The 25,224-nt window shown below is 39.8% G+C and overlaps 4 protein-coding genes across 5 annotated transcripts; 1 reads left to right on the top strand and 3 right to left on the bottom strand.

Moving 5' to 3' along the window:
• Window positions 1–3,101: 3,101 nt before the first annotated feature.
• LOC110854790 lies at window positions 3,102–4,334 on the top strand. Its single transcript, XM_022103236.1, has one exon. The coding sequence runs from the start codon at window positions 3,102–3,104 to the stop codon at window positions 4,332–4,334; it is 1,233 nt and encodes a 410-aa protein (XP_021958928.1).
• Window positions 4,335–8,321: 3,987 nt separating this feature from the next.
• On the bottom strand, window positions 8,322–12,151 carry LOC110854789 (putative inactive phenolphthiocerol synthesis polyketide synthase type I Pks1). Its single transcript, XM_022103235.1, has 5 exons — window positions 10,959–12,151; window positions 10,528–10,884; window positions 9,480–10,485; window positions 8,412–9,269; window positions 8,322–8,333 (listed from the first exon to the last, which is right to left on the bottom strand). The coding sequence occupies exons 1-5, from the start codon at window positions 12,149–12,151 to the stop codon at window positions 8,322–8,324; spliced, it is 3,426 nt and encodes a 1,141-aa protein (XP_021958927.1).
• A 1,182-nt stretch (window positions 12,152–13,333) lies between these two features.
• On the bottom strand, window positions 13,334–16,377 carry LOC110854788 (phthiocerol/phenolphthiocerol synthesis polyketide synthase type I PpsB-like). Its single transcript, XM_022103234.1, has 4 exons — window positions 16,051–16,377; window positions 14,639–14,986; window positions 14,516–14,596; window positions 13,334–14,032 (listed from the first exon to the last, which is right to left on the bottom strand). The coding sequence occupies exons 1-4, from the start codon at window positions 16,375–16,377 to the stop codon at window positions 13,334–13,336; spliced, it is 1,455 nt and encodes a 484-aa protein (XP_021958926.1).
• A 4,621-nt stretch (window positions 16,378–20,998) lies between these two features.
• LOC110854610 (zinc finger protein 569) lies at window positions 20,999–24,626 on the bottom strand. Of its 2 annotated transcripts, XM_022103073.2 has the most exons (13): window positions 24,455–24,625; window positions 24,295–24,365; window positions 24,120–24,216; window positions 23,830–24,038; window positions 23,530–23,689; window positions 23,264–23,299; window positions 22,988–23,176; window positions 22,801–22,893; window positions 22,588–22,701; window positions 22,417–22,521; window positions 22,227–22,337; window positions 22,046–22,147; window positions 20,999–21,260 (listed from the first exon to the last, which is right to left on the bottom strand). In XM_022103073.2, exons 1-13 carry the CDS (start codon window positions 24,520–24,522, stop codon window positions 21,098–21,100), a joined length of 1,518 nt encoding a protein of 505 aa, XP_021958765.1. In that variant the 5' UTR covers window positions 24,523–24,625; the 3' UTR covers window positions 20,999–21,097. The 2 variants fall into 2 exon arrangements, with proteins under 2 accessions (XP_021958765.1, XP_035711312.1); XM_035855419.1 differs by lacking the exons at window positions 22,417–22,521; window positions 22,588–22,701 and having other exon boundaries at window positions 24,455–24,626.
• Window positions 24,627–25,224: the final 598 nt, after the last annotated feature.

Genomic DNA, 25,224 nt, shown 5'->3' with positions numbered 1-25,224 from the left:
AAGGCTTACAATCACGCTAGGGGTTGAATTTCTCCGAGAGCCGATGATTACGCAGCTAAATATGTACGTATTTCGGGCTTGAAGTCCATACATAAATACCCGCGTTAAAAGGAAATTTGTCGCGGGTAAAGATAGAGGGGTCGCCCCGGGAATTGTTGATGAGTTTCAAATTAGTAGCAGGGTGGTAAACAATGGTTTCAGGGATCTTATTTTTTCGTATAATATTGCAAATATATTCAACCCCGTACCCTCAAAATTTCATAAGATTTCCTTGAAAAACAAATTTCGTACGCAACTTCAAAGCGAGAAAGTCGGGAACCGAGTTTTTTGTAAGTACCGAAATCTGAGCGACAAAGACTCGAAGAAGGCTTGATTAAATTTCAAGGGAGAGAGGTGTGGCCGTGCAAAAATCAGGACATACATAAAAAAGTATGACGAATCCGAAAATATCAACTTCAAATACGCACCACAAGAAAAAACCATCATATTGACCCTGTTCAGTTTGTGATTTTGTAAAATTATCAATTGAAGTTCAACATTCTATTATCTTAATGCATTTAACTTGCTGACGCACAACAATTTTAGTTAAGGTTAATTTAACAATTAAGTGAACCTTTTTTCTTTCCATGAACCAAGTTTTGTAACATGTTTCCACGAAGTCTATTTATGTACACTAATTTTCATGCACCTTTTTCCTCATTCACTAAAACTATAAATAAGGGTGCAATACCCATTCTCGGGTGATTCTCTTATGTGATTTCTTGTCAGTCTTGAGCCTCTCTCATTCAATGTAATTTTATCTATTTTGACTCCAATTCGTTATCTTTCTGACCAACACAATTATAATTCGTCTCAATTTTCCTAATGTGAAATATATTGACTTCAACTGCAGCCAAGTGTCCTCTTCCAATTACATTTATTGTGCAGCCTACAGTTTTACATATCCACCCACATTTCCACCAAGTGCCACACCCACTAAATTCACCCACACAAAAAACATAACTCGGTGGGAACCGTCATCCCCATCATTTTTTGGTCTCTCAAAACCGGATTCGACATCCGTAAGTGTGCAAGTGTGAATACTTAACATCATGGCACCATCACTCTTAGACAGAGCCGTCCACGATCGTACAAGCAACAGCGACACTCTGGACTACTTGGAAGAAGAACTTAGGGATCATGCAACAACCCCCCTCAGCGAAGCTTCTGCTACATATCTCTTCAACATGGCCAAGGCATCGCAAATTGACATCATGGACGTACATAAGAGAATCCAAGCGTGTTCCCCACCAGATATGATACCTCACCTTGCGGAGTATCAACGACTCCTTGGTAAGACAATTCGACTCCTTTCTGCATTCTCAGGCATCAAGATGAGTTTTCCCACAAGCAGTACTTTTACAGCAAGTCATTCATCATCATCCCCATGTGACATCAAACTTCCACGCCTCGAACTCCCCACTTTTGACGGAACTCTGAATGACTGGGTTTCTTTTCGTGATTTGTTTATCAGTGCAGCCCACGACAACAAATTCCTCAGCAAATCGCAGAAACTCACCTACCTGAAGTCGCAGCTAAAAGGAGAAGCATCCCGACAAATTTCCAGCATGGTCATCACGGACGGAAACTACGACATTGCCTGGAATCAGCTCCACGATCGTTACCAGAACGATAGGGAACAACTGTTTGCAATTTTACGTCGGTTCCTCAATCAACCAATTGCACAATCTCATTCATCATCATCACTTCGCAAACTCGTCGATGTGTCACATGAGTGTATCCGATCATTGGATGTTCTCAAGCTCCCTACCGACCAATGGGACGCAATCCTCATGTTCATCATCCTTGCGAAATTGGATTCTTCATCAAAAGAATTGTGGGAGCAGAGCCTCAAAGACAGTTCTATTCCCAAGCTCTAGTCCCTCTTTGAGTTCCTCGAGCAACGCGCTCGTGCCCTCGCTGCTAGTGGTACCGAGACCACACCCAGCAATCAATTCAAAAAGTCTGCAAAAGGTAGCAACCCATCAAATGGAAAAGTGAGTCGGAATCAATCCAGTCCTCAAGTTCATTTCGCCCAAAACTCATCTCAATCATCATCATCCTGATCAAAGTGCAAGGTATGTGATCAAGGCGTTCATTACCTTTATCGATGTGACAAGTTCCTTGGAGGATCCGTCCAGCAGCGATCGGATTTCGCGCAGAAGAGCAATTTGTGCTTCAACTGTCTCCAGGAAAATCATAGAGTTCAAGATTGCAAGTCCACCAAGGTTTGCAAGACGTGTGGTGGCAGGCACCACACCCTCCTTCACAAGTTGCCTCAAGCCAACAACAGAGATGGAGATGTGAACTCGCCCTCATTCGTTCATTTCACAAGTCAAGATTCGACACCAGCCTCAAACGAGTACGATACTCTGCTGGGAACAGTTCTCATCAAGGTGGCTGACAAGAGTGGTCAGTTTCACACCTTTCGTGCGCTCGTCGACAATGGAAGCAACGCCAATTACGTCACCGAGTCCTGCATCAGAAGGATCGGAGCCGTGAAAAGGAGGTGCATCACGTCCGCAACTGGTTTGGGAGGTGCATCTCTCGTCAACGCCACAGGAATTACTCAATTCACAGTAAGCTCACATTTCGACACATCAATTTCCTTTCCTATTTCCAGGTGTCTCGTCACACCAAAGATCACTGGCAAAATACCATCGTCAACGTTCAACCACAACGCGTGGTCTCATCTTCAGGGGCTGCAATTGGCCGACCCCAACTACAACATTCCCCAGGACGTCGACATGCTGTTGGGAGCAGAATTCTTCTTCGCAATTCTGGAAAGTGGAAAACGAAGCGGTCCCCCCAACAGTCCCGTTGCTGTCAAAACCAGTTTCGGTTGGCTTGTTGGTGGTGGTTCAGCAGTTCCACTCTACGACATTAAGCCCACAGCACACACCACCGTCTCTACGCCCAGTACCCCATCTACAACTTCGTCATCATCAGCCAGTGATCTCGACGAGCACCTCGACGCTACACTTCGCAAATTCTGGGAAGTTGAAAGTGAGCCAACTACACGACTCTCCACTCAAGAGGAGAAAGCAGTGTAATCGCATTTCATGTCCACTGTTACCCGGAATTCCCTCGGAAGATTCCAAGTCCAACTCCCGTTCAAGAACCCTCGTCCCTCACTCGGTTCCTCCCTCAACATTGCGATGAAGAGGCTTCATTTCCTGGAGAGAAGACTTCAGGCCAACCCAAGTGCTCGCAAGGAGTACAACAAATTCATGCAAGAGTATGAAGATCTCGGTCACATGGAGGAAGTCCAACCAGTGGATTCCGACTCAGGATCAACATGCTACATCCCTCATCAATTCATTATCAAGGAGTCCAGCTCCACCACCAAGTTCCGCGTTGTATTTGATGCGTCCGCAAAGAAATCAAATGGCAAATCCTTAAATGAAGAAATGTTGGTGGGTCCTACAATCCAGGATTCACTCGTGGACATCCTCATCCGTTTCCGGCTTCACAAGGTCGCCATCACTGCTGACATCGAGAAGATGTACAGGCAGATCCTCGTTTCCCCAAAGGACACCGACCTGCAAAGAATACTTTGGCGAGATGACCCATCCAAACCAATCAAAAATTTTCGTCTTCGTACAGTGACCTGTGGTACAGCAGGAGCACCATACCTGGCAACTCGTACTCTCAAGGAGCTTGGAATTAGGAATCAGCGCAAGTTTCCCATCGCATCGGAAGTCATTATCCGAGATTTCTATATGGATGACCTCATGTCTGGAGAACCTGATGTCAAACAAGCCCTTGAAACTCAACACCAATTACTCGAACTCATGAATGATGGATCACTGTGCCTCCGCAAGTGGTCATCAAATTCCCAAGCTGTTCTCGACGCAGTCCCTCCTGAGATGAGAGAAACTCAGTCCCTTCTCTCATTCGATCAAGATTCATCAATCAAGACCCTGGGTATCTGTTGGAATCCGAAAACTGACCAATTCCTCTTCCAAATCAGCCCCCAGATTCCCACAACCAAGCCATTATCAAAGCGAATTGTCCTCTCGGAAATCGCCCGGTTGTTCGACCCTATTGGCTGGCTCGCCCCCATCATCATCTCTGCAAAGATTCCCATGCAGTCTTTGTGGAAACTGCAACAAGGTTGGGATGATCGTCCATGCACAACTTTACTGGGTCAAAATAATTCAACAACAACATTTCGCAAAGGAAATCAACTCAATCAATTCTGGGAAGCCTGTTCCTCCAAAAAGCAGGGTTCTCTCCCTCTCACCATTCTTAGATTCGGACGGAATCTTGAGAGTAGGTGGTCGTGTCCGTAATTCTGAGCTCCCTGTTGATAAGAAACATCCCATCCTCCTCCCAAGTCACAGCAAATTCACCGAGATGCTGGTTGGACAGTGTCATCTTCAGAATTTCCACGCAGCGCCTCAACTGCTCATGTCCATCCTCCAACGTCGGTTTTGGATCATCAGAATGAAGGATACGATTCGACACCAAATATCCAAGTGCACCGTTTGCACACGTCAGAAGGCCCAGACGCATTTCCCGGAATTAAAATGAAACATTTTTTCATGTTACACTGGAATTTCCCAACGAGTTGTATTAAAAATCGAGCCAAACATTAGGAATTAACTCACACCTACATATCTATGTATCTATCTTTCCGTTGAATGGCCCTTTGAAGAAATATTGGGAGCAAATTTCAATTTTATAGTGAATTTTCTCGTTATTTCCTCCATAGATAGAATACCAAGGCGCTCATGCGACATTTCCCCCAAAATTTTTCTTTAAAGAGGTCATTCAGGAAAGATATGCACCATGTGTTGTAATTTATGGCTTGATTTCTTGATATGTATATGTACATATCGTACATGTCGTAGACATGTCCAGTTTCTGAAAAGATACATTTGTAATAAACGCTTGTTGCTGGCAAATGCCAAATTTTGATGCGAATAAATAGGAAATTGATGCACTTGTTGGTAAACGATCTGATGAGCTGGTAACTTTCTATTTAAGCCGAGTTATGAATAAAATAAAATTAAAACTGAATTACCCGTTACCCGTGCGGGTAGTTCCAGCTACCCGCAGATAACGGGTACCCGCAAAAATCGTGCGGGTATGCGGGTAACGGGTACCCGACCCGTTACCCGCGGCAACCCTACCGTTAATTGAGCTTTCATTTCGGCGAACCTCCCAACATAGCTACCCTTTGTGGACGTTTCCTCATTTTCACCAGACTACCCGGTAGTTTGGGGATTGCTAAAACGGAAAATTTCTAAATTGTGTGTAGGCTAAACAGGTAAGATTTTACTTATTTATTTATTTTTTACCATCCATCATAAATATTGAAGGGGAACGGCCGGCAGGATTTGGTTTTAAGATTATTTTTCAATTTTTTGACACCGCCCGATGCCCCAGCCTCCTTAATAAACATAATAAAAAATAATCGAAAAATTTTACATATTTTTCAGGGGTCAATACATAAATACTCACCTGGCGATTTTTTTGTTGCCGTAAAGAATTTGATTTAAGTGAAGAAAGACATTTGTCTGAGGACTATGAAATTTGGCAGGTCCAGATTTTCGCAATCTCTCCCTCGTGAAATTGACAATTGCAATTGATGTGTGAATTGTGGTCGCGAGGACGAATAATTTTAAAACCTGAGTATTAAAAAAACTTTTCAGTACATATATACATACATTAACCCCTCAGATATTTACAAAATATTAACCTCATACATACATACATACCTGACTCCAAGGTGTCATTTCTTACTCAAAAAACTGCTTGATGAATTGATTACGTTTTTATTGAGATCGACGACCAAGCGTGAGTATAAAGAAGTATGATTTTTGAGTTTTAGACACACTTGCTATCAATTTATTAAAATATGCTACTAAGTTTGAATAGAATTCCTACCATTTATTTACACATAAATTAACCTGATTAAAATTTAAAATATTGACCACAATGATAAATAATAATACTAATTCAACGCAATACCTCGCACTTGAAGGGTGGAATGTTTTAGTAAAAAGTGTGCAATTTTTTTACCTTGCACTATTTCGTTACGTGTATAAATACGTGCAGACACGTTACTCAAGCAGAGGTCAAGCAACAAATGACAAACTTGTCTATGATTCAAGTGGAACTATAAGACAGGTTTATGACAGGGACAAAGTTGCTGTTTTTAGTGTCGACCGACAAAAGTGGAGCATTTCGGGTTCGCATAAAGTAATCCAGTCATTAAATTAATCCGCATGTACTACTAATTCTGTCTTTTTGTGCCACAACGATGCCGTTATTAAAGTTGGGTTCAGATTTTACGTCATTGTCACCGATTTCAAAAAAAACTTAATGGTCGCGTTGATAATTTTCAGATAGACTCAAAAATTCGAAAGCCAGTGTAACCGATGGATGCTCCGTAATTTGTAGGTCAAAAATGTTTTTTTTCTTGTAGTGGAAAAAGTTGTGAGTCGGATTTTCATGTAATTACCATTGTTTTGCATACTAGAGAAATGCTCTGATGAAACTTGTTTTCATATAAAAATAAATTTTATGGACATGAGCATATCATAAAATGATGCGTATTTACGTGGGTGTTTTATTATTGATTTTCAAAAGGTATGTTCCGCACTGTTTCTGACCACACTTTTCACGAAATAACATACTTCAAATACATTTAGGAGGCTGTGATTTTTTTCGGTTCCGTAGGTTAACATTAACACTAGCAGTAAATCAGTAAAATTTACCTCGAAAATACTCAAAAATTTACGATTTGATTTCATTATCACCTTAACATCTTTCCCCTTGATGTTTGTGTCCAACTTTCGAAACGAATAATAATCAGTAAGGGTCCAATCTGGACTGTACGGGAGGTGGTTTATGACGGTGAAGCGATTTTCGTCTGCAGCATCCCTCGAAACCAGCGAGGTATTTGGTGACGCGTTGTCGTGTCAAAGATGCACCCAACTCTTTTCTTTGACCCCACGTTTCTTTTCAACCGTAGCATGCAGCTCCTTCGGGCTTTCTGCATATGATGCCACATTTATCGTAGTATTTCAGGTAATAAATTTTATAGGGAGGGTACCTTAGGTTTCACAGAAAATTGTCATCTTCCATTTTTTGGTAGATTTTTGCACTTTTGCGTTCACGGGCGGCGGTGACCCCCTGTGTTTCCATTGCATAGATTATAGTTTGGTCTCATTATCACAGTAGTAAACCCAAGTATCATATCCAACTACTGAAGTATAAATCAGGTTCCAGTTTTCATCTAAAAGGTCAAAATCTTCATTACAAAAGTCGACTCGATCCAGTTTTTGGGATGGAGAGTACAATTTAGTACCCTATGGGCGGAAACCATTTTCATACCCAAGTCTTCAGTTAACATGGAACAAATTGCTGGTTTTTGAACACCCATCTCATCAGCTAAATTGGACAGTTTCAATCGTGGATCTCTCATTATTGGTTCTCTAGTTTCTGAAGGTTTCCTGTGGAGGAAACGGATTTTGAGCGTCCTGGCGACTTTTTGTCCGAGACCTCTTTTCGCCATCATTTGAAGTTATTGACCCAATTTATATTGTGCTTTGTGCTTGGCAGTTTTCATCGTAAACATTAAACATACAATCATAAATCTGCGACACGGATTGCCCCTCCAGCATTAAAAATTAAATCACACTAGGGTATTTAATTTGCAAATATGACATTTTTTCCGTCGAGGTAAAGTTTGCTGATTTATTGCTAGTGTTTATGTTAACTCACAGAGCTGAAAAAAATCACAGCCTCTTAAATGTATTTGAAGTTTGTTATTTCATCAAAAGTTTGGTCACAAACAGTGCGGAACATATCGTTTGAAAATCAATAATAAAACACCTACGTATATGTGTGTATTAATATGTATGTATCTATGTATGTGAGTGCGTCTTTGGATACTTTGTGTCAAATTGTGTCCTTATTGATGAGTTAAATTAATAATGCGACCGCGCAAGCGGGTTATCATTGATGTGAGAAACTTTATGAACAGGATGGGAACTGCATGAAAAAATTGCAAAATTAAGTTAAGAAATAGTATGTATGGGATGGTAAATTATACAGAGGGTTATAATTTTGTATAGGCACAGTAGCTAATTTGCCCATATACATAAAACTGCTGAGCGAATTAAAAATGTTGTAAACGATTGTAAACCTAGAATTCAAGCCGAACAAAGTTTCAATTTACTCCATTTTGAAATTTCGAAATCTGGGTCTGAAAATTGACCCCCAAATGTACCACAGCGTTAAATCACTTTGCATACCTAAAATGAACCCTAAAAAAGTACCTATATAATTTAACAATGCAATTAATATGGTTTTTGATAGAATTGAGTTCAATGCAAACAATTATATTCAAAACTGACTGTTACAAATGGGTCGCTGTCCCGATTTCGTAATGTTCCTTTATTTCTTATTTCCGCAACTACTTCTTGTATCTGTTGCATTGTAGATTCATCGTCATCAAGGTCCACCCATGTGATGTCCAACTCTAGCATTTCATTTGCCAGAGTTCTCGAAAAACCACGGATTGCACCAGCAACAGGATAACGGGCTTCTGTATCCCCCACAGGAATGAGACCATGGCTTACGAGGATAAGTTCAACCCTGCCAACCGATACCAACGCCCGAGAAAAACGGAGGAAGTGTTCTAACTGCTTTCGAACTTGATTCAAAGCAGGAATATTATCCTTGAGTACTTGTGGGAAGCAATATACAATCTTATTTTCGGGATGTATTACAATGTTTGCTTCACTAATATTGTACAATGTCGCATATTCTTTATTCGAAGCTACAAGCTGGTTCGCAAACTGATCCTGGTCACTGGAAGCAATGACAATGAAAGATGGTGGTGGTGAGACGTCTTCTTTGTTTGTAGCGATAATTATTCCAAAATGAAAATCTTTATTTTCCACAATTGATACTTCCCCATAACCAACAGACTGAAGCACTAACTTCCAGGCGTCTCCGTCGATTAAACAGTGATCTGACCGGATGCCGTCGTTGAAAAGCCAATAACCCTTACAATGGCCGAAGATGATATGAACAAATGCAGAGGGGTGAAGCTGTTCGGCGATGAAAATATTGCCCTTAGGGCTAAGCAGCAATCGAAGATTTTCAACCACTCTGTTTATGTCAGTGGTGGCATGAAGGACGTTATTGGCAATAATTACGTTGAAGGTCTCATTCTCGAATACTTGAACCAGAGCATCTTTTTCCAAATCCTAGACACGAAAGTCCATTTGAACCCCAGGGACATGCGGCAAAGAAGCTTCGGCTCGATTGAGGAAGTTAATTGAAATATCGGTGAAGGTGTAAGTAGATGAAGAGTCGCGAAGATGATGCAGCAGTTCACGAGTCGCGGAGCCTGTACCTGCTCCGACTTCCAGAATACGCAATCGCTGACCGTTGTCTTTCAAGAAAGAAGTAAATACCACAATAAAGTCTTCGGTTAGGTAGGAAGCTATTGTAGCGCTGTAAAACCTTTCAGCCGAAAAATTAGTGTTTACGGATGTTTCATTAGAAACAATTTGATTTGGTGGTTCCAAGGAGGGTAATGATGGCGGGAATAGGTAGGGTAGAATTGACTCGGTTCCACTGAGAAAGCTGGTCAGTTTAGATGTGTAAAATTCTACGAAAGCCCAGTCCTCTGGTAAATGTTTATCATAGTTAGTTGCCAATAAATTATGCGTTAAACAATCGGAGTAAGGCAATACGATGTACTCTGTTAGGGAGTATTCCTTCAACAGGCCTGCCTGGCCCGCATATTTAAGCAGCCTTGCCAGAAAATTTGGAGCAAGGTGACTTAGGCCGAGATGAAGAGCAATGTCGCATCGTGTTATGAGCTGGTTATGCGTGAAATCGGAAAATCCCAATAAGTTGAGAGTTTCGGCAACGCATTTCCCGATGTACGACGAAATTAGCTTATAGTCTTGAATTTCTGCAGCTGGTCGAGAGATGGTCTTACATGAAGAAAACTGTTCACATATTGATTGGCTATAATTAACTAGTTGATCATCTTTTACCCACTCTTCGACAAATAGAGGTAAAAGTTGGTCATGGTCCTTACGGTCGCTCATTTCATTACTTCCCTCAATTGTTCGTCTAACGGCCTTCGTGGTCGTGCTGATCGTTCTCAAATTGGTCATGGATGCTAGGGTTCGCCACTTTAGATCAGCTCCTTGAATAAACAACGTGGACGAATTAATTCCGGCCTGAGCACGGATCTGCCTGGCACAAGTATTCTTGCCAATATTACCGGAAGCACTACAAACTAATTCGAATTCTGAGATTGCAACTGGAACCCTCAAGGTTGTTAGTGAATCTTGTTGTGCGAGTAGTGTTATCTGTAGTAGGGCATCCAGTATGATCGGATGAACCATAAAGCTTCCAAATCCATCCGTGTCAAATATGGGTGTGACTACACCTGCTCTGAGACTCCTGTTTCAGGAAATTATGCACGTTTCTAAATTTAGAAGGGACTTGAATCCTGCACAAAATTTATATCCTAAGTCTGATAACTCGGGGTAAGGGGATGGCAATGACTCCCCTGTAAAGTTGCCCAGATGTTTTTCTGGCTTGATCGTGTATACATCAGGTGTAATGACTTTGGCATTTAAAGAAGCGTGCAACGTCCACATACCCTCTGTATGGTCCCCGCGGCTTGATATGGAGATATTAAACCCTTCGCCATCGTAAACCACATTAGTCTGAATGTCCGACTTCACATCCAAGGAAAGAACCGTTTTGATTTCTACTTTGGACAACTTGATATTGTTAAACTTCTCTGTTTTGCCAAGCAGAGTTGCAACCGCAAATCCCATTTCCACATATCCGGGGCTGGAAAAATATTGCAGGATCCCAGGTAGTGGTCTCGTAGCCAGCTTCCAGCTCTCATCAGAATGCCGTCTGACGATGTTTCAAAGATTGTTATTCGATTTATTTCGTCAAATTTGGGAACGGCTGGCATTGACCCGAGTAGCGGGTGAATGATTTTATTTCTGTGCACTACTTCTGAATCCTGGCTTAAAGTGGTTAGAGGGCTAAACCAAAAGGGACCTTCATTTTGGAATGGATATGTAGGTAGAAGATGCGACACTTTGTTTCGTAAAATGTCTTCGCCAAACAAACTGATCCAAATTCGTGACCAGTCCAGCTCGACTCGATGAAGGTACAAAGTACTAATTGCGTTTAACAAGGTGATCCAATTCTCAGCATCTTTCATTAGGGACGGAATGCAAATGAGGTCATTCTGAGGGCAGTTGTCTTTCATCAGAGGGGCGAGGGTGGGATGCGGGCTAATTTCAAGAAACAGTTTGGCACCCACGGAAGTTGTAGCCGCGGCAGCTGAACCAACAAATTTAACAGGTTTTGTAAATAATTTTGACCAGTATGAAATGTCCAAGTTTTCTGAATCATCCAATTCCCGTCTGTACATCGATGAAATATATTTAACGCCACGGTTGCGCTCAGGAAAATCTAATTTCTCCAAATTCGTTTCAAATGTGTTCGAAGCTTTCCCAAACGATCGTGAGTGGAAAGCGTTATCAACGAATTTAAGGAGAGAGGTTTTGGTGCTATAATATGTGATGACGAAGGTTGAAAATTTTTTACTTGTTTCTACCGGACCCGACACGACAGTCTGGTTGTATGAATTTAGCGCCGAAATATCAATCCAAGAGCTCTCAGATTTATTTTCCATGAAACATCTCTCAGCATACTGATTGATCATTTGTAGTGTCATTGCTTCGTCAGTCATTAGGGCGACCATTTGCCCTGGCTCAACTTCATTTATCAGAGTTTGTCGCGTAAACACGAGTAAGCGGACTGCCGTAGCTAAATTTAGGACCCCTACAGCCATTGCGGCCATCACTTCTCCAGATGAGTGGCCAACAACACACAAGTTGGGCGTTACACCCCACTCCTTCCACATATTGAGAAGTGCGTACTCCACTGCAAATATGCTCAGTTGCGGATAAAACGGAATGTCCTTGCCATCCCTAATCCATTCCAAAAGGTCGATGCCGCCGATATCAATGAAATGTGAGTTTACTTCGTCGAAGTGGCGACGGTATGTTGCGCACGAGTTGTACAACTCTAATCCCATTCCGATATATTGACAGCCTTGGCCGGGAAATAGAAAAGATATGGAAGTCGGCCGAGTGGGTTTAATGCGTATGGTATTGTGTTGAAAATTAGTCATGTTGTTTAATTCGTAATTGTTCGATCGAAGAGATTTCAGGAGCTCGAAAAGGTTGCGTCCAGTTGCAATTGATCGATATTCATCAAAATGGTGCCGACAAGTTGATGCTGTGTAGCAATATGCTGCTAATTGGTCGTCACCATCTATGAAAACCAGTGAAGAATTAATTTTCAAGATTACCTAGGTATGTAACAATTCGGAAAACTATAAATCCCATGCAGGATAATTATTTGAATTAACATTAAAATCTGAATATTTAGATCTGCATTAAAAAATGTGAGGAATTTTCTAAAGGCCTTAATAATTTTGTTTTATGGGCAAAATTTCAACACTATACTTTTGTTTAGGGTTGCACCGAGTACTCCGCCGTTCGAGTACTCGGCTGTACCGAGTGCTTGGCCCGACCAGTGAGTTTTTTAAAATTACAATGGAACTTATATGTTCAATTAAGGTACATTTTTGACTTAAAAATAACTTAGACACCATTTATTTGAGTTACCTTAAAGTAAAATATCTGCCTTAATTGAAAACATAAGTTCCATTGGAATTTAAAAAAAACTCCCTGGTCGGGCCGGTGAAAATTTAAATACCAAAAATTAGCATGCTGGATAGTTAAAGCAGCACTGTATAGGTATTATCAACATGGGAATATGACGATTACTGTAAAAGAAGTACATTAAAGTGTCCTAATAGTTAGCCGAGTTCGCTTCGTGCAGAAACCTTAAAACTCGGCCGAGTACCCGGTGCGACTTTTTGTGGTTTTAAGCTCAGTTGCCAACTTAGCTGAAAATGGGATAGTTATCATTGTGCATGTTTTTTATACTACGAATCACACAAGGGCTATTCACCAAGGGGTGATACTTAGAAAACAAGCATATTGAATTTTTTAGTTTTCAATCGGTTTGAGGGTTTTGCAGCGTCTCTATTATTACAAAGAATTTTAATAAAAAAATTGAGTCTAGAATGATCCCGCTTGAATTATATTTCGAAACTATAAATTCAATATATATCAAAATTACCTTCCAACTCCAGCAATTTCAAAGCCTCGACATGTTTTCGTCCCAATTCTGCAAGCGCGCCCACAGACTAAGCTGAGAACGGGAGTATATAGAGTTCTGCACGTTTGTCTAATGACAAATTTTTTGCTGGTATAGCCATGGGTTGAGCACGCTCCACGATCATGTGAGTGTTCGTTCCAGTGATTCCAAACGATGATATTCCGGCTAATGGTCCATCCCAGTGCACTGCTGTCCTTGGTATTACCAATCCGTTAAAGTCAATTCCATGGTTGAGGTCGGCGGTTAGAAGCTGAGGTGGGATGAATCCGTGTTTCATGGCCAACAGGACTTTCAGCAGACTTGCAGCCCCCGATACGCCTTCAGTATGGCCAATATTGGCCTTGATGGAGGTAACGGTTAGTGGGTGCCCTCTTTCGCCGGACGATATTTGATAAGCTATTCGGGTTGCAGCCACCTCCGTTGGGTCGCCCACTCGTGTGCCGGTTCCGTGCATTTCCACCCAGCCAATATCCTCCGGATTAACCTCTGCATCCTCAAGCGCAACCAGCATAGCTTCCCTTTCGCCCCCAATAGTTGGTGTACCAAAATTTCGGGTAAGACCATCTTGTGAAGATCCGAAGCCCCTGATTAGCCCAAGAATGTTATCCCCGTCTTTGATCGCATCCGTAACTCGCTTGAGGACATAGACAATCCCACCTTCCGCCCTCGCAAAACCATCAGCATCCTCCTGAAATACCTTACTCCGGCTTGTAGGTGATACCACCCCCTACAATATTCAAACTTCGAATTTACTAATAACGTAAGTCGCCTCATTTATCCGCCTAAGGTAATACTATCAGGTCTTCGATATCGAACGGATAATATGAGGTCTTAAGACTTTATTTCCTGAAAACCCACCCTGGTCTGTTTCATAAAAATGGAACATAACCCTTCCAATCCACATCAATCTACACCCGATTTAATTTAAAAAAATCAGAACCCAACAAAACCTTTCCAGCTAACGCAAAACCCGCCATACCCACCACCTTGAACCCGTTTATCCGAGATAACATGTTTTGTATGTATAGTGACAAGTAATTTTTATATTCAATCTTAACCTTAAAAATTTTAACCGGGTGTGTAGCAAATACCTGAATATTAACTTTACCCTAGTACTATTCGACTGAATTGAAAACCTAAATTACTCGACCAAACTCTGGTAATAAAACATAAAACCTGATCAGCGGAACCCTACTTAATATCCAAATACAAAACCAGAACCGCTATATCCCCCAAATTCAAGCGGTTCCGTTAACCACTTATGTGCTTCTAATCTCGTCTCTAGGCTCATCTGCAATATTAATTACTTAAATCAGACTACATGTAATTGTACCTGAAAATCATCAGTCTTGCACGGTTTAAGAATAAGATTTGCTCCACCAGCAAGCGCCAAGTTTGTTCTCCGGTTGCGCAAATGTCGCATCGCGGCACCGATTGCATACGACGATGAAGCACATCCCAGTTCAATTCCCTCGGTTGGACCAGTCATTCCGAAGCATTGAGCAATCCTTGACGCAGAGCTGCCAATTGAACATCCCATATAACGGCGCAGCTCCTCACCACCAATTACTGAGCTCGATGAGACTACAAGGTCTTTGTATTCATCTCTCCATATCCCCATAAGCACAGCAGCGGAGGTCCCACGAAGCGACCCAGGCGTAATTCCAGCACTCTCCAGAGCCTGAATAAAATATAAATACACACATTACAAAATATTTGAGAACCACGAATTTGATAATACTCATATAGATCTAAGTGAGCCAAGTTTTATGAAAATATACTTTTGTTAGGTGAAACTTATTAATATCTAGATGGAGCTAACATAGGTCAGCAATTAATAAACGTAGTAAAGTTAGAAGTAGCTCACCCTGTAATAACGAAGTATGAGCTCGTAGCGTACACGATAACGATAAAATTTCTATAACTTTGCATTAATGCACCATTGAGGAAGATGAGAAGGAAACTCATTGACTTTTTGAAAAACCAATTAAACCAATAATAAGAAAAAAGTTACGAGCCGGTCTTAATCGAACGGGCAACCTTTCGTTCTGATCACTAATCGGTTACCACTTTCCCTACAAAGCCCTGTGACTGGCTAAGGCTTATTTTTTTTATAAAAATTGGCTTCTCAAATATTCAATAAGTTAGAAAAGGTACTCTCATTTTCCTAAATATGAGTCACTCATTACCGCACTTTTCAAAAGTTAAATGTTTACATTCCCATCAGCGGTTCTCCTTTCCAAATTTACGATTCGATGCTTTGAAACGGGGTTAAGAGGATAAATATCCCTCCCGTTTTTAAAAATAAGCATCAGCCATTCACAGGGCTTTGTGGGGAAAGTGGTAACCGATTAGTGATCATAACGAAGGTTGCCGGTTCGATTCCGGCCAGCTCGCCTCTTTTTTTTCTCATTCTTGGATTAATCGACTTTTTAAAAATGCAATGAGTTTCCTTCTCATCGTCCTCAATACATTCCTCAAACATTCCCAGAGGTTTCCAAGCTCTCCACTATTTACAGCTACATTTTCCTACGGTTCCTCCGACTACTGTACTCAATTATACATTTACATATCTAAGTTTGTAAATAATTTGATGCAGCTATATGGGTTGCGGCCGTAAGTTTGAACAATTATACTCATTGATTTATTGATATAATATTTGGTTAAAACATTTCCGCACGACTGATATTAAATCCCTTACGCTCCTACATATTTACGCGATTACCACCCGAAACAATTACTCACCTCCCAGCTCAATTGCAGCAGAAGTCGTGCCTGCGGATCAATAAACCCCAACTCCAGTGGCGACAATCCCCAAAAGGTTGCGTCAAATTTGTCCACGTCCCCGTCGATGAAGCCAGCTCTGAAAGAGCGGTGTTCCTTTGTGAGTCCGTGACACCCTTTTTCACTTGTCCACCTGTCGCGTGGGACAAAGTCCACCGAGTCGGTTGCGCTCATCAGATTTTTCCACAAAGTTACCCCATCGCTCGCGCCAGGTAAGCGAAATGCTACCCCGACAATTGCAATGGGTTCGTTCAGCGTCTTCCCTGGTACCTCTATATCCGGAGACATATTTGGTGTCCTTTTGCGAACAGCGAGTTTAAGTATGGTACTTAAAAGTATTCTTTGCAGTATTTCAAAAATTATTCTCCTTGGGTTTGGCTACTTAACAAAATTGCTTGTTGGTCTGAGTAAATCAGGTCTGGCAATAATATGATTGCTCAGAATATTTTCTTTTTATAGTCCACCGTCCTATTATTTAATGTATTTAATACATAAAAAATATTATTTTATTATTCTTATCTCACCTTGAGGGAAAACTACGAATACGTGTTGCCTAAACATGCGAAGTGAAGCGCTGGCTTATTCAGGGTAGTAAATAATTTAATTATTCCTCCATTATGACATAATGTAAAAATTACAAGGAGAGCCCCTCACGCCAGGAGTTTTGCATGTTGAAAGGTAATCTACTATTAATGCTTACCCCATATATCACCGGATGTCGTGGTATGGTTGAGTGAGAATCAGATTGGCAACACGTGTGGGCTGTTTCCCAGTCAGAGACAAAAATAGAAACCCCGGAATAAACGATGATATTCAGCATAAAATACGAGGGTTGGTGGGAAATTAATCGGTCCTTTGAGGGGAGATCATTTTGCGGCGGCGGCGCCAATTTTGGAAGATTTTTCGGCGGCGTGGCGGCGCGGCGCGGCGCCAGAATGTTGTAGGAATATGAAATAAGATTTATCGGCGGCGGCGGCGCATAAAATACTACCGGCGTCTGTCGGCGTGTAATCGGCGGCGTTGACCTCTGCCCAGAACCAATGCGGTGGAAGAATCCAACTATTTACAAAGAAGCCAAAAGTGCGACGATATGTGTTTCATACATACATAATTATAGTAATTTGTTAACTTATAAATTGCTTGGAGAAAGAATATGCAATTTTAAAAATTACAATTGCAACAAACAAAATTAATTATTAAGTCTAAAATGGTTGGTATTTTATAATTTCGGAGGGAGGCAACATGAAAAGTATGGGAGGACATTGGAAAACTATTTCAAAATTAAATAGGCAAGGTTTATCTAAATTCGTAATATTTAGTGAGCGCAAATTTATTTTAAAAACAAAAACCTTCTTGAATATTTTTCCATACAAAGTATTCGTCAAAGAAGTTCCTGGTTGACTGAAAGGATTGGGCAGAATATAAATTGATGTCGCATCTTGCCCCAAATTTGCCCCTCTTTCCTTCAAAATTCTCCGCACCGCGCCGGTCACGCCGGAAAACATGATGGACGTGATATTTGTCCGAGCAGCGCGGGAAATCCGTTTAAGGTCCGCCATATCGAGGGCGACGAGATTTTGACACCGGACCATTTCCCCAGTCGCCCCTTGAGTTGTGAGAGGATTCGAGTCAATACCTTTCAGTGTATGGAATATTACTTCCGTCGGAATTATGAATACCAATTCGAAAAGTTTCCAAATATCCAATTTTGGAGATTTCGAATTTTTTTGGGTTTCACCATTTCTTAAAATTATCTCCTTTCCGGAACCATTCTTGTCAAAAATATCGTTGTACAATGAAAGCACTGCCAAACCGTCGGCTATGGAGTGATGAAGTCGGAAAACTAGGGCAGATTTTGTGTGATATTTACTGTGTGAATAATTTGGCAAGGATATGAATTCCCATAACGGTTCGCCTTTTGAGAACGGTTTATCCGGCAGACAATCCAAATAGTGCTGGATTTTTTCGGGGTTAGATTCTTCATAAATTGTGAGGTGTTGGGAGAGTTGGAAATTTGGGGATTTCTTCCAAAATAGGATTGACATCCAAGAGTATAGCGTGCATGTCAGTTCGGGATGCTGAAAAACGAAAATTGTGATAAAACTAATCTATATTATAAGCTACAAATGTCTGTCGGCAACGGGAGTGCTCCACAATGGGAGTGAAAGTAAAGAAAGTCAAGTTTAGAATAGCGCGAATTTAAAAATGAAATTAAAAATAAAAATAAAAGTCTGATTATATGTGGTTATCTTGGGATGGTTGTTTAACGGTGGTTATCTACTCCCAGATAAACACCAGCAAATATGAGATATGTAAATGTTCAACATATTTAGAATATTCAAAATCTGTTAAATATTAAAACATGATTTTCTATACTGTCACTTCCTCCGCGGAACATTTGCTTTCACTTCCGTTGTCAACAGACATTTCCAGCCTATAATTTACGCCCGGTGGGTGACGGGCTTATACGCTTGTTTACTCATGTTGACGTACAATTTGTACAACACTTTCCAGCCTGCGAATTACTTGATTTATTTCGTGCCCATGCTTTAAATAATTTACGATAATAGCGCCACAGGACGGTTTTCTGTACATGTCGTCCCACGCTATCCCACTGCTGCAGATGTTGAGAGGGAGATAAATGTCGGTTTTATACGAGGCCAGAAATATGATCAATTTCCGGTATAAAATTAGAGGGAATATGACGAAAAAAAAGATCAGTGGAATAATGAAAATCACTATAAATATGGATGCGACAATTAGCAAAACGTTTTTCAATTGTTTACCCATTTTGGATTAATTGTTGGATGGACAGGTATAAAATCTCAACTAAGTAATGTGCAACCTGTGTGAGAGAAGTCTATATAATACGTTTTAAGACCTGGGGAAATCCATGTGGGTAGTTATATACATATTTTCTTTAAATTTCAATTCAAACAAGCTCATGCCACTCACAGCGAATTCATTTATATACATAAATATTCATTTATGACTTTGGTGATTAGATTATTTTTATGGTCATTAATAGAGAGTTGGAGATTCCTTGTACTCTGACTGTAGACTGTACTGTGGACTCTAGATGATGACGTCATCAGCTTTTTGTACTAATTCTACAGTCTACAGTAGACAAATTGAAACACGGGCTCAATTTGTACTACTGTGGAAAAATCAAGGGTTGGCAACTAGGATATCTCTAGAACGCCTCAATGTAATCAGACGCCGTTTTCGCCATTTTGCTTCTAATTTTTGACCCTAGGTCGAGTTCGAAGATGGGCTCCCTGTGGTCAAGGTTAAGGTCACCCTGGCGTGAAGTAAACGCAAAATTGTACCTTAATTTTCATATGCGGTATCATTTTAAAGGAAATTTCACCAAGAATTTATAGTCGTCAATACTTTTGACCTACGACCAACCAATGACCGAAAGGACGAGGTCAAAGGTCGCAATTTAAGTGTCGACTGTTTTAGACGTGTATTAAGGCGAGAATTTAAGAAATCTTCATAGCTTTAACGTATGAAGACCCCGTGACCATGTTCACGAGGTCAAAGGTCAAAAATGTTAATATTTTATTTCAACCGTTGCAGACGTAGTTCACTTTGAAGCGAGGAGTTCAGAAATTACTATCATTTCGGCTTATATCAGCCTGGTGACCGTTTTAATCGAGGTCAAGGGTAAAAAATTTCGACTTTTTGGTTTGATCGTTTTAAACGCACATGTTGGAGGGATTCTCATTTTGTATATCATGAGTTGATTTGTCTCAATTTTTGACTCATCTATTTCGCGGAGTTTTACAATACAATTTTTTCAGAGTACAAAATAATGAAATTCTCCAGGTCTTTTGATTTTTGTACTAATTTTTGTATTGTACTGTAGTCACAGTACAGTACAAGTAAAAGTACAAAAAATCTCCAACTCTCTAATCCCAAGTAATGAATGGCACTGTGGGATGGGTGGATGCATAATTATGCATGCATGACAGCTTTCACTCGTGATATCTACACTCTAAGAAACCAGGTAACTAAGTTATTACCAGGCGGAGTATCTATGTGACTCTACCGCATGGTAATTAATTTATTATTGAGTGGTAGACATTTTGTTACCAAACCGATAATAACCCCGGTCGCGAAATTTGAAATTATTACCAGTTGGTAACTAATTTTCTACCACTCAATAATAAATTATTTACCATGCAGTAGAGTCACATAGATACTCCGCCTGGTAATAACTTAGTTACCGGTTTTCTTAGAGTGTACTTATCAGATAAGAACATCCTTTGGGCACTATTTTTTTATGTACATAGTTGCCATTAGTTAGTTGCAGTCACAGAAAAATATATTTATACACGTGTCTGTTAGACTAACGAAAATATACCACAACACATTTATATTATGTGCCTAGCTTATGTATGTATATTTATATTATGTAGCTCAACCTAAAACTAAACATATAAAAAATCTTCTTTAATTATCATAAGAATGCTAATACATCAATGCTGTTTGAGCAGGTGTAATTAGAGATGCGAGGATAGACCACTTGATTAGCCTATTTGTGAAAACCAGCTCGTTACACATACATATTTGCATGTTTATCGGTTATCATACTTACGTCCGTTCCGATTAGGAGTGCCAACTCCGGAGTTGGGTCAGTATTACATATAAATATATATCAAAATAAAAATAAACCGTAGTAACGTTAGAAGTAGCTCACCCTGTAATAATGATTTGGTTATAACTTGCCCCAAAGGTGCAGAAAAATGCAACAAAATAGATACATAATTTTTTGGCAATTATGCACCAATGGTGCAGGTTTTACATTGTCTAATTAGTTTTATTTGTTGTTAATGCTAGTTATCTAATACCTATGTTCGCGTCAATATGTTCTGAATAAAATGACATACAAAGATCAGCAAAATACGTCATAAGATGGTGGATTAAAACACAGTTTTATTTGTTTTTCGTTACATATCTAATTTTTTGTAACCATGTAGTTTGAGACCCCTTAATACAAATTTTAATCTCCACCATCATATACATCCACCACTTCCTCAAAGTCGCCACCATTCAGCCCAAATAATTCTGACCAATTTTGTACTTCCGCTTGGATGATCTCTTCATCCTTAACGACGACCGCGGCAATATCGTCCTCTTGTGATCCATCCTGGTCCAGAATTTTGCTGAAACACGAGTAAGAAAAATTAGGAAAAACGTACAAAAGTGGACTTGAAGATTCTACCGTTCGACGAGTTACCGTGGACGCAAGGATTACTAACTAAATATGCAAATTCAGTATTAACTAATACTAAGCGGTGTATGTATTTATAACTTTTGACTCTCGAAGATAAGTAATACCGTGTAGTAGCATTTCGATATAAACGTTGTACCGTCTAGGTGTCAAATTTTTATAGACGGGCAAAATTTTAATACAAACCTGTAGCAAATTTTCCGTCAATTACCAGATTTCTGGCAGTCTTGCCTTTTCGCGTATGTATGTACATCATTCATTAACCCTTAACGAGTATCATTCACTACAGGAAAGTGTATGAATTCCGGAAGGTTATAAGTATTTTGTGATCATGGTGCAAGAGTAGGAATTCACGAGTTTTGATAAAGCTCGAAAAAAATGAAATGTCACAAATTTAACATTGCATTAGATTTGGAAATATCCAAATTTTCGGTAAGAAAATGTTAAAATTTAACGTTTGCTTGGCAGGGGAGAAATTCCTTAAAATTCCAACAGATTTTAAGCCGCGGAGAGAAAATGGTGAAAATCAAGGACCTTCCAGAAACGACAATTGTCTTTCCTCTGCACCATGGCCACGATTTTTCAGGACGACTTTTGTCTTTCTCCCGAATTAAACTATTTCTTATAAAACGACAATTGTCTGTGTTACAAGCTAATGGGTTAAGTATATGGGAATTATTTTAATAAATTAAAAATCTACGAAATTAAGCTAATTACCAATCCTTTTCTAGGTGAAATTTTAACGAACGACTCTGAGCAAACGCTAGTCCACACTTGCCACAAGCTTTCCTTACTGCGCGACTTGGGCCTTTGAAGCAACTATAAACACAAATAGACAAAGCTGATGTCACCTTCTTTTTCATATTTTACACAATTAATCATCTAATTAATTTCGTACTTATCATTTTCCAAGTGTCGTTTTAGCGAACCGCTTTGTGTAAATGAGAGCCCGCACGTGTCACACTTTTTCTTCGCGGCTCCAGGACCTCTAGCTGGGCCTTTGAAACAACTGAAGGCACACAATCAAATTAAATACTCATACTCATCCACAAAATTAATTAGTGAAATTTTTCCGTGTATGTAAATACCTGTCATTTTCTAAGTGTCGTTTTAACGAAAAATGTTGAGTAAATGTGCGTCCACACTTATCACAAATTGGTTTCCTTCCTCTTTTCTCCAGGCGTTTGACGCAACTTTAGGAAGACACTAAATAAATTATTTGCCCGCAAAATTAGGATATAATTTAATTAATTGAATACCTCCCATTTTCTAAGTGTCGTTTTAACAAAATACGGTTCCCGAATGTGCGGCCGCACGTGCCACAAGCTTTTTTCCCTTCGCGGCCAAGACGTCGATCAGGGCCGTGAAAGCAACTGGAGAAGACACGAAGTAAATTAATTAGCTACCAAATTAAATCTTTTATATAATACAAGCTAGTTAGCCCCCAATTAAAATAGTAATTAAATAAATACCTGTCATTTTCCAAGTGTCGTTTTAAGGACCCACTTTGCGTAAATGTGCGTCCGCACTTGCGACACTCTTTTCCAAGTTTGGGTGTGGTGCAACTGAGGAATTTGCAATTGATGTATGCAAATTACATAAATTGGGTACGTAATCATTCAAAGAATTAAGTATTTAATTAAGTTTTTATATAAATACCTTCCCCTTATTTGGTGTCTTTCTAGTGAAAAATTGTTACAAAATGAGGCCCCACACGTGTCACAGGTCAAGGCTCCTAAACTCCTCTCACGGTGGGTTTTGGCATGCCGGTCGTAGTGCGCATGAGATCGGCACATAATGCCACAAACCCGACAGCGACGAGGTTTAGGTGGTCCGTTCCGGCGTCGCCTGCGGGGACAATCTTTTTTTCCATTAAACAGGAGAGCAAGACACATTCTTGGTTTCACGCGGATTTACATAATAAATTACACGTACCGTAATCTGGCCAGCTCAGCTGCCCTGCTAGCACAGCTAAAAATGAAAACATGTAGTACACTCTTAAAAATAAGGTCACTTTTTTTAAAAAATCTGTGTTATGTAAGTAAACTATACCAAATCCAGAGTAAACTATGCTCGTTATAAAGTTCCCGTTACCTTGGATTTGGTAGAGTTTACTTAATTTGCAAAGTTAGAGTGCATTTACTTTTCAAAAGGGTAATATTATTATTAAGAGTGTGGTGATTATTTAAAAAGCGACCCACTTCGTAATGAGGAACTGGTGCGTTTGGAGTGCATGAAGACTTGAAAAAGAGAGTTTGCATTTTTCGCAGGTCGGGCGAAGTTCGGAATTTTCTTGTACGATTTCGGGGGATGAGGGAGGTGTAGATTCGTCCGAGTCGTCCAGGATTTCGCCTGGATGTTCTGAGAAAATGTGAAGTACAAAATATATTCTCCGTTTTAAAATTATGACATTATTCGCATAAAATGACAAATATCTACCATGTCTTAAAAAAGTTTACAAAATTAAGCCACAAAGTTTCCACAATTTTAGGGTGAATTACCGGAATCTATTTCACCCAAGGGGTCGGCAAGGTTGGAGATAGTTTTAAATTTAAACTTGGCCATTTTGACCGGGACGAAGGGCGGCGGCGCGAATTGTGGAGGGTCATCTGTGACCTCGACGATCTCGTCTGTCGTCCGGTCCAGTTTTAAAATCGGGGTCGGAAATGGGACGGTCCTCCAACCCACAGAATTTGATTCGTCCTCCTGTCTGCAGTAATTAGGTGAAAAGTTAAAATTATCCAAGACCATTTAATAAAATTATTTCATTTTGATGAATTTTTGTGCTAACTTTCCATGACCCGTTTTCGAAAGATGTGTCACGACGAGAGGTTTCGAATAAAAAAACGAGTCACATTTGTCACATTGGTAGAAAACTGAGGATGAACCTGATTAACAAAACAATTAAATGTGTAAATGGTTCAACATTATTTTAAATATTGAGATAAATAAGTAAATGCTCGTACCTGAACTTTGTTTACAATTTTCTTTAGCGTTACATTTATTCGGTCGGGGACATGACGACGGAGATGAATAACTGAAGGAGTAAGTAATTATGAATTATGTAAAAGTATGTAAATCGTAATATTTTAACCTGGTTATCAATTATTTTGCAGATTTCCGTACCTTTTCATGGAATGTATTTTACAAAAGCGACGACAATTTTGTGGCGTTTGCAAATATTTAAACGACATGAAACTAACGCATGACGGAAAATTATGAATTGTTATTTTATTTTTCTTTCTTGTTTTCAAACTGTCGGCTGAATCGATGCCCGCCTTCTACATACTCGTCGACTGGACTTTCACTTTGTTCGCTTTGTTCATCGTGTAACATGACGCGTATGAAAATGAAAATCGGAAACTTAAATGCAGAAATGTATGTACCTCAGAAATTATTTTATGAAATTTCAAATATTTTCCATATGACAATTATGTACATATGCTAAGCTATATATGTAAAAATACCTTAAGCTCCCCAAGTTAAATATGTACCTTAGAAATCCAGTATTAAAACAATATCAAGCAGTATTAATATTTATGTGATTCTACCTATACATACGTACATATGTAGGTGGTACTACTTATAGCTCGGTATTGAAATACTACCAGAGCGGTGGCAAATGCTTACGGACATGTATAATTTTAATACCAAGTAGTACCAACTTTAATACCGAGAGTTCAATACCTGCCAGATTTTTACCTGCGTGGACAGAATTTTACATGAGCCAATTTCATCATACGTAAGCATTATTTAACAATTATGTTAGGCACTTGTTAAGACAAGTTCAGATTTTCAGGGAAAATATACAAACTTGTTTAAAATGTTCATGAGTTGTTAGTTTCGCTTTTTTCATGAATTTAGTCTGATCGAAGTATTCTGTCAGAGCAAAAACT

Source organism: Folsomia candida, unplaced genomic scaffold (genome assembly GCF_002217175.1).
Source record: "Folsomia candida strain VU population unplaced genomic scaffold, ASM221717v1 Fcan01_Sc010, whole genome shotgun sequence".
Classification (NCBI taxonomy): Eukaryota; Metazoa; Arthropoda; class Collembola; order Entomobryomorpha; family Isotomidae; genus Folsomia; species Folsomia candida.
This window is presented reverse-complemented; position numbering and strand designations above follow the sequence as displayed.

Bases quoted from the DNA above. Each gene is read 5' to 3' on its own strand.
- LOC110854790 (XM_022103236.1), top strand. From the start codon at position 3,102: ATGTCCACTGTTACCCGGAATTCCCTCGGAAGATTCCAAGTCCAACTC.
- LOC110854789 (XM_022103235.1), bottom strand. From the start codon at position 12,151: ATGGGATTAGAGTTGTACAACTCGTGCGCAACATACCGTCGCCACTTC. The intron at 10,885-10,958 runs GTCAGACGGCAT...ATATTTTTCCAG, and splicing joins ATAACAATCTTTGAAACATC to CCCCGGATATGTGGAAATGG. The intron at 9,270-9,479 runs GTATTTACTTCT...TTTCGTGTCTAG, and splicing joins TAACCGAAGACTTTATTGTG to GATTTGGAAAAAGATGCTCT.
- LOC110854788 (XM_022103234.1), bottom strand. From the start codon at position 16,377: ATGTCTCCGGATATAGAGGTACCAGGGAAGACGCTGAACGAACCCATT. The intron at 14,597-14,638 runs GTACAATTACAT...TTAATATTGCAG, and splicing joins GCAAGACTGATGATTTTCAG to ATGAGCCTAGAGACGAGATT. The intron at 14,033-14,515 runs GTATTTGGATAT...TGAATATTGTAG, and splicing joins GATATAGCGGTTCTGGTTTT to GGGGTGGTATCACCTACAAG.
- LOC110854610 (XM_022103073.2), bottom strand. From the start codon at position 24,522: ATGTCGTTTAAATATTTGCAAACGCCACAAAATTGTCGTCGCTTTTGT. The intron at 24,217-24,294 runs GTACGAGCATTT...TTTGTTAATCAG, and splicing joins AAATTGTAAACAAAGTTCAG to GTTCATCCTCAGTTTTCTAC. The intron at 23,300-23,529 runs GTGGGTCGCTTT...TTTCATTTTTAG, and splicing joins CACCAGTTCCTCATTACGAA to CTGTGCTAGCAGGGCAGCTG.